The sequence below is a fragment of the Amphimedon queenslandica genome, unplaced genomic scaffold (assembly GCF_000090795.2).
Source record: "Amphimedon queenslandica unplaced genomic scaffold, v1.1 AMPQUscaffold_13343, whole genome shotgun sequence".
Classification (NCBI taxonomy): domain Eukaryota; kingdom Metazoa; phylum Porifera; class Demospongiae; order Haplosclerida; family Niphatidae; genus Amphimedon; species Amphimedon queenslandica.
Genome location: NW_003546421.1, coordinates 78,126 through 87,249, shown reverse-complemented (window position 1 = coordinate 87,249; position 9,124 = coordinate 78,126). Strand labels below are relative to the sequence as shown.

The 9,124-nt window shown below is 33.1% G+C and overlaps 2 protein-coding genes and 1 long non-coding RNA gene across 3 annotated transcripts; all 3 read left to right on the top strand.

The window, feature by feature from the left end:
* Positions 1-2,681: 2,681 nt before the first annotated feature.
* Positions 2,682-3,825, top strand: LOC105313213 (ankyrin-1-like). Its single transcript, XM_011406448.2, has one exon. The coding sequence runs from the start codon at positions 2,692-2,694 to the stop codon at positions 3,679-3,681; it is 990 nt and encodes a 329-aa protein (XP_011404750.1). The 5' UTR covers positions 2,682-2,691; the 3' UTR covers positions 3,682-3,825.
* A 1,179-nt stretch (positions 3,826-5,004) lies between these two features.
* LOC109582946 (uncharacterized) lies at positions 5,005-7,346 on the top strand. The gene is made up of 9 exons (XM_019998042.1): positions 5,005-5,189; positions 5,248-5,514; positions 5,563-5,809; positions 5,871-6,140; positions 6,195-6,265; positions 6,314-6,533; positions 6,585-6,866; positions 7,102-7,128; positions 7,177-7,346. Exons 1-9 carry the CDS (start codon positions 5,007-5,009, stop codon positions 7,344-7,346), a joined length of 1,737 nt encoding a protein of 578 aa, XP_019853601.1. The 5' UTR covers positions 5,005-5,006.
* Positions 7,347-8,355: 1,009 nt separating this feature from the next.
* On the top strand, positions 8,356-8,957 carry LOC109582952 (uncharacterized). The gene is made up of 3 exons (XR_002185293.1): positions 8,356-8,546; positions 8,589-8,846; positions 8,893-8,957. It is a non-coding gene; the product is annotated as an uncharacterized LOC109582952 (long non-coding RNA).
* Positions 8,958-9,124: the final 167 nt, after the last annotated feature.

The window sequence follows — 9,124 nt, the reverse complement described above, 5'->3', positions numbered from 1 at the left end:
GCATAGCTATTCTATGTTATATTTGACTGCAAATGATTATGGTCGATTGCTAAGTCCAAACAATCAAATGTCTCTTAAAATACAAAAAACTTCAACAGCTTGAAACTGCAGACTGAAAGTTTTTAATATGCCAACATCATATATCAATACAAAGGAAATTAATTACACTATTTAATGGAATTATGTAAAACAATATATAAATAATATAGTAAGAGTTATTTAAGAGCAAATACACCTTGGTGACGGAGGCAGTTACCGGACAGTGATAATAATTACACAGTAACAACAAACACAAGGGGGAAATGGAAGACTGAAGACTTGGAAAAGGCTATAGAGATAGTCTGTGATAAAAAATCTCTTTTACTGCTAGAGAAAATACTCAATACCAAAGAGCTCCACCAATACATGCATGACCATTCCAGCTTCAAAATTAAGCAAGTTTCAGCAAGGCTTGGTCCATCACCTATACAAAAAAAGAATGAATTAGTAGAGTGGATTATCAAAATAAATAAATTAGGGTATCAGATAGCTTCGCTGCCTCGGACAAAAGGCCCAACAGTTTCCAACAATATTCATGAAAAAAGAATGGTAGCATGTGTTTTATGGAGAAACCCAGAGATAAGCCTATGCACCCCCAACCACTTCCAAGTTTGTAGAGGAATGAAAAAGAAATGATGATGATTTTATTTGCTGCATGTGCACAACCTGGTCTTTGTGGACTAAAAATAGACACACCCCATTTTAAACAGTACAGTTGCATTTACACACTTATCTAGTCTAAAAAATCCTTAAATTTCATCCTGACTATCATTGCTGTTTAGTTTATTACTCAGTTACCTCAGAGAAGTCATTGAATCCACTACAAGGTCGATTTCTGTTCGGCACTGTCCGGAGACTGCCTCACCTGTCCGCTAACTAACTCCACCACCCGGTAGCCTTTAAAAAATTCCTAAAATCCCCAGGGTAAGAATTTCTAAAACTCCTTCATGGATAGAATCTGGTAGACCCACTGCTTTCCAAAGGACACCTCACATCCAGTACCAAGGAATCGTGAGACCAGTGAGACCCTTCCATTCCAAACGTTAGGTGTCCGTAAACTACCTCCGTTACTCTAATTATTAATTTGTGATGATAACAAAAGGGCAAGGCCGATTCATGAAACCACGCCCTTATTTTAAAAGTTGTTGTGACAATAGTACTGAGACGCAGTCGCACTATAGATACTGGATACTTGAGAACCATTTCTACCCGGCGCTATGTCCGAACTAAGTCCGCCAACTCTGGAGCTGTTAGATATTGAACTTAACGAAATTACTGAATGGGAGCGCCTGGGTGTTCACATAAATCTTGGATGGAAATACGAACAAGTTCTTCGTAAGGTTGGTCACTTGGGAATTGATCGATGCAAGCTTGAATTGTTCCGAATCTGGATTACAACAGGCACAAACGTCACTTGGAGAGCAATAGCTGATGCATTGGGGAAAATGGATGAAAATACTTTGGCAGAAAAAATCCGTAACAAGTATGAACCAGTAATTGATGAGCCAGGAAACCGCACCCAGCCAACCGTTAGTGTAAGCGAAAGAATTCAAAAAGATTTTGACAAACTTCAATTCAAGTTTTTTAAACTGCTTTCACAACTCAAGAAGGCCCTTCTCAGGTGTAAGTCTGATGAATTACATGATTTATGTGATTATATGCAAAGTGTAATTCCCAGTCTGCGGCCACATTCGAGCATATCCGCTAACTATTTGCTTTTAGAATTGAAAACGCATTGTGATTTTCTTCAATTTTCACTAATCGAAAGTATTATTACTAAGCATTTGATAGATGATCCAAATTTAAAGAAAGAGTTAAAACGATATAAAAGAAAACTAAAAAAATTCAAGACATCAAAAAAAATCTCCACGCTAATAACTACTGTTCATCAGTACATTTGTGATGAAGGTATCGAGTTAGTGAGGATGAAATTTCAATCTTTTCTTGAGGCAGCACGTATAGAAGTTTTTATTAAACTCTTAAAACAAGTTTTTTATGAAGAATATGAAATTCCTGCTAAAATGAAAGTGATAAAAGGTTGTTTGAGCATTCAATGGTATGCATCAATATCATTGTGTAAAAAGCTAACAGAGTCTTTAACAGCATCAGACAAGCATCAGTTTTTAGAAGCAATTGGCATAATTTATATTGAGATAGCTGGCAAAACCATTTACGGAACAAAGAAGAGCTATGATTATGACACTGAAGATATTTCAGTTGCTTTCTCCAATGCTGTAAGTTGTCAAAACATTGAAGGTTGTGAATTTTTGCTGCATGCTTTTTGCAATACGATACTTGCAAATGAATCCCATTTTCGACCCATTTTTTCATTACCAGAGGAGCCTACCAATATAATGGAAATAGCTTGCTACCATGGTCATGTGCAAGTTGTTTCTACTATGCTTCAGTTTGGGCAGTATTGTGAGCGACTAAACAATACGCCTTTGATGATAGCAAGTGGTCGAGGGCATTCGGCAGTTGTTAAACTACTACTTGAAAGTTCAGTAGAAATTAATATCAATAAACAAGGCCCTGATGGTGAAACTGCACTTCATTTATCATGCCAGCATTATAAAACCGATGTAGGCACGTTTTCTTCTCCATCATTGCCAACAGACCAATCTTGACCTTGATATTGCTGATAACAATGATATGACACCACTAATGATCTCTGTTGGTTCGAATAAGGTAGCTCTGGCTCATCAACTATTAGAATCAGGAGCTAATCCAAATATTGCTAAAAAAGATGGTGACACAGCACTTCATATTGCTTGTTATTATGGGCATGTAAAAATGGTGAGGCAATTACTTAAATTTAATGCTGATCCTTGTGCTCTTAAAGCTGATGGGTGGACGCCATTAATGGTCGCTATTCCTTCAAACCACGTTAAGGTCATCGAAATACTTTTAAAACAGGGAAAAGTTGATCCTAATATGCAAAATAAAAATGATGGCGACAACCCCCTTTTAATAGCTAGCTGGAACAATTGCACTGACATAGTGCAGGTATTACTTTCCAATGGTGCAGATCCAAATATAACTAAACATGACGGGTGGACACCTTTGATTGCTGCTAGCCTATTAGGTCATTTGAGTATAGTTGAAGCACTTTTTCAGAAGGGAGCTTTCATCAATACTCAAGCTAAAGATGGTGTGACACCAATTTATGTTGCAAGTCAAGATGGGCATGCAATGGTTGTTCGTTTTTTGCTTGAAAAGGGTGCAGATTTTTATCTGACAAAGACAGACAGTGAAACATCAATCACCACTAGTCCATTGGTTATTGCATGCCAAAATGGACACAGTAATGTTGTAGAGCTTTTACTTGAAAAAGACATTGAACAGATTAATACAAGAAATCCAGAAAGTGGTGCTACTCCTCTCTTTATTGCTTCTTATCACGGTCAGGCTGCTGTTGTAAAATTGCTACTTATGAGAGGAGCAAACCCATCTATCAAAGATAAAAACAAGCAAACTCCTATTGATGTTACAAAAGACAATTTATGCAAAGAGATTCTCCGAGAAGCTGGTGCAATTGAAACTAAGCAGGCTTTACCACAAAGAATTATCTCAAATGCTAAAAATTTTACTACACGTTTAGTTGGTAACTTAAGACGCCGATTTATTGGATCTTCTAATTAAAGCACTTTTTACTCACAATATTTTAGCTGTATAGTAGTTTCAAAACTCAATTCCAGTTATGGACACCCTTTTATGATGATAGGATTATTGCCTTTTAAACCTCTTTTTATTGTTCTTACTATCATTGTTATTGTTTTTATTGTTCTTATTGGTTAGTATCTATATTAATTTTACTTATTTACTGATTTAGTGATTTATTTAATTTTAGTCAATTTATTTGTTTTGATCTTGCTTATTAACTTTAAAAAGTAAACTGTTGTTGAGTGAGGTTGGGAGGGTGTGGTTCTTGTTTATGCATAGATATTAAAGAGTAAATGAAGTCATTTACTTTAATATCTATGGTTTATGCATGAAATTTGAATGTAAAATCAGAGCAAATTGACTATGTATACATAAAAATTATGATTGAGCTAAAACATTTCTGTAATATTTGCACATGTGTACATCATGCATATGTCATAAACAAAATTTTTAAAATAAATAGTATTATAATCATATCCAGTATAACAATTCTTCTAATAATTCTTCTCTTTTATCAAAAAATCTGGAATAAAACTACTGCCCTGCAGTCTTTAGGAAATGCTCGAGGTATTGGGTAAAATTTCTGACGCCAAACAAATTTATGATATTTATAATATCATAAATATTTAAGTATTTTATTATAACTTGCTACACAACAGAAGTACATGTATATGTGACCATAATTGACAAAAGGGCCCTTATGGCGGGTAGTGAAATTTGTCTTTCTAACCTAAGAAATCCAACTTCCTGAGCCCCATTTATCATAAAATTACTCCACAGGATACAAAAAGTTACCATGAAACTTTTAGAAACAATGATTGTCTAACAAAGCACTCACAGGTTGATATTTTTCATTATAACGATCAATTTTAAAATCCGCCATAAGGGCCCTTTTGTCAATTATGGTCACATATGCATCAGATAAAGTTATAAAATTAGAGAAATCTCTTCTTTTCAATTTTTTAACTGTATTATATAGATAGTGAAAGTATCTTTGTTGCTCAAACTGAAATAGTTATCATCACTCAGCAATAGCAAACATAATCATTGTAATATTCACATAATAAAAACATTATGAATGTATTGCATACATGTAAATAACCCAATGAGCATATCAACTACATTAGCATCATCACAATCTTTTGTCACTAGGAGAGGATATGATGTAACTGCAAGTTCATGACACTGTAATGCACATGTTAATACAATAGTCTGTAAATAAATGTAAGTAAAATTATTGCTGTGGTCTAAGTATAAAACTACAGAACTGAAGAGATCAAGTTCATATTATATACTAGTAAAAGATGATGATAGTGTTGGTGATACTTATCTACTTCAATGGTCTCCTTGTTAGCTCTGAGAGTAACTACCTTCCCTTCCTGTATCCTACTGACTACATGCGTATAACAATGAATGACTATTCTTTTGACGAGATTTTGCTACCATCGCTACTTAAATTTGGATCACGATGCTACAGCTGTGCAAAGGTAAGACTATGAGCTATGTAGCATGAGTGTATTATTATAAACCTATTTTGCTGAATAGATTACTACTGATGGGTATGTTGCCTTTGGCTACTTCTATCACTCCAAGTTTTCATACATTGCTCCATATCGAGATGGAACAGATCTAAATAAAGGAGGGGAGGTTCGCTTTGCTACAATCTTTCCTTCAAAGGATCCCTCAATCTTCAGACAAGTCAATAGCTACTTATCTAATTCAACTGGCAGTAGTGTGTCTGCAGAATGGATACTGTGGACTGAATGGTATGAAATATGCCCTTCTATCAATCAAAGTTGTCACTCTAATCAGGTAAATATTATTTTATTACCATCAAGAAATAATATTTTCTTGCAATAGACTAATCATTTTCAAGTTGTATTAGCTTATCAAAGTAATGCCACATATGCTGTGTTTATATACAAGTGTGGACTCATACGATGGACAAAATATAGAGCTTTTGTTGGTATTTTTAATCACTTCAATACATATGATAATTCAGGATACACTAGCGTCCATCCATTATCTAATACTGATAATGTTACTGACATAGACTGTTATGATGTAGTGTCAGGATGGACTAATATTGTATACAGACTAGATCAAGGTATTATTAATGGATGTAATTGTAACACTTATTATATTAAGTGCTTTATTAATCATATTAGGCCAGCTAGTTTTAAAAGGATTCAGAATTGTATCTATAACATATGATAGCATTATTGTGTCATGGGAAGTTTATCCAAATGATAACACCATACTATCCTTGAATGTCGCTGATTCCCAGCAAACAGTTAACAAGACGATTAATGTTGCTGGATACAATAATGTGTATACTCATAATGGGGAGGTTTATATGTGCAATGTTTATACTTTCAAGTTGACTCTACCAACAGAAAAAACTGGATGTAATGAAAACATTAAAGTCATATCAATAGGTACAGGGAATTATTATTAATACCGGTAGTAATAGTGATTCCCCTTCCTTATAGCATTGACACCAAAACCTGAAAATGTATCTGCATTATATCTAACCAATGAAATATTAACAATAAGATTTCAAGTAAGAGCATTTGCGCTATACACTATAAGATTAATTATATCACAATAGATACAACAGTGCTTTATAAATAAAGTGCAATTGATTCTGTTTGAAGCTAATGGACACATTAATACATCAGATCCATTAGATATTAACAGTCTTCAATACATTGATGAGTTTTATATTATACACTGGAATATAAAACTAAATGATCATTCATTGTATTACTTAACAGTATCAGCGATTGGTACATATGGAACTAGTACTTCTGATCATGTAACTGAAATAAGTAAGATACTATTATCAATGTATGGTAAGTGTATGTATGTACTTATTATAGATACATATAATGTGAAGGATATAATAATAAAGAGGAATGAAAATATTGTCTGTTTTACTTGTGTTACTGAAGTGTTCAATGAATGTCAATTGATGATAACAACACTGATACCACAATCAATACAAACTAATGGAACATGTTATTCATTTACTGATAATGGAACATACACTGTATATGCACATGATATTGAGAATGGAATAAAGATACTGACACCAGCAATAGTTATTGAATACATAGTTGACTGGATTAAACCAGTTTTACAAATGATACCATCACACACAGGTTAGCAATAATGAATTCATAGAGTGACATAACAAACATTATAGAGACAACATCTTCTGCTGTTAAAAGTTTGAACATCACTAATGAAGACAATGAAAGTATATTTTCATCTCTAATCTGAATTAATTAAGATACCTGTCCATAGGTAGTAACTATATCAATCAGTCATACACTAGTGTAATTCTTGGTGGTCTATTTGCATTCTCAACATGTATTGTGCTCATTTTATTGATAGTATTGTTGGTAATACTCAGAAAAAAAGGTACATAAATTTCATTTAAATTTTAATTGTTTTTTTCTATTTATGCAGTAGGCAACAATACTAAGTCACAAGACATATACGACATTCCTATCAAAAGTGAAGCAAATTCAGCACATAAAATGAAGAGGCTAAATAGTGAAATAGCAACATCTCAAAACTGCTCCTACAGTGGTACCACTAATATTTGTGATACACCAATATATGATGATATAGCATAAGAAGTCCCACCATCAGGCACATCTACAATGTAGTTTTTTTTCATGAAATCAGTCTATACTATACAAGTTTATTAATGTGTATGGGTTTGTAATAAACATGTACACATGCTTTTTGTTAAGAAATTTTTGTACAGAATAAAGTTACTTCAAAAAGTTTAGTAATAGCAAAAATTATTTCAAATCAATAACAAATGAAAAAGTTCATAACTTTTTGTCTTCAAATTTAAATTAGATAGGACTATTTCTACATTCTACATAGATTAAACTCCTTCAGGTTATCAAAATTTCAATCATAACAGTTATGTTATTTTTAATTAACTAAGACAGGATGCATATCTTACATAATACAAACCAAGACTATTTCAATAAAAAACAAAGAGAATTAATGTGTAAGGATACCAGTGAAAGATGATGATAGTGTTTGTGATACTTATCTACTTCAATGGTCTCCTTGTCAGCTCTGAGGGTAACTATCTTCCCTTCCTGCATCCTACTAACTACTCAATACTTGATGGCCGTCTTGATTGGGCTGTAAATGTGTCACTGCCCTCCCCAATAAAATTTGGATCATCATGCCATACTGAAGCATGGGTTAGCTAAACTGTAATTAGTACAAGACTAGTAACTTATTATTTATAGATAAGTACTAATGGACTGATTAGTTTAGGAACAATATACACTGCCTACAGTCCCAATTTTTTTTCTATTACTACTCCAGTCATTGCTCCATATTGGGATGACAATGACTTACGTCAGAAAGGTCAAGTACATTATGCTATTATAACTCCAACAACAAATCTTTCATTGTGCAATCAAGTCAATGATTACTTATCTAATTCAACTGGTAGTAGTGTATCTGTTGAATGGATACTGTGGGCCTACTGGTATGATGTATGTCAATATCGATATGAATACTGCCACTATACTGAGGTTAATAGTATTTATGAGTTATATTAATACTTTTCTTGTAGTCTAATTATTTTCAGGTTGTATTAGCTCATCAAAGTAATGTCACATATGCTGTGTTTATATACAAGTGTGGACTAATACGATGGACAAGAGAAATAGCTGGTGTTGGTATTAACAGTGGTGATGGGTATTATATCATTCATCCACTAGCTAATACTTACAATGTTACTAACATAGACTGCTATGATGCAGTATCTGAATGGACTAATATTGTATACAGACTAGATCAAGGTATTATTAATTAATGTAACATGCTCTTATATTAGTTATTAGTTATAGATAAGTTTGAGTTCCTATCCATTACACCTCACAGTATCACAGTATCATGGAATATCATCCCTAACAACAACAGTACACTTATTCTGAGTATTACTGATTCACTTCAAACAGTTAATGAAACAATTAACGTTACTGAATATGACAATGTATACAATTTTATTACAAACCTCTTTTCTTGTAATGTATATACCTTCAAACTAGCACTGCCCGTGTCAAGTGAATGTAATGACAGCATTAGAATCATATCAACAGGTACAGCTAATAAATTATTAATAATAGAAACTCTTTTTCTTTATAGCATTGACACCAAAACCTGACAATGTATCTGCATTATATCTAACCAATGAAACAATAATCATAAGATTTCAAGTAAGAATAATTGCACTATAACACAATAATTGTTATTACCATGCAGGTACAATGCTTTATAAATGAAATTCAACTACTTTTAGTCAAAGCTAATACTTTAAATACATTAGGCCCACTGAATGCTGACAGTCTTCAATATAGTGATGAGTTTTATATTATAC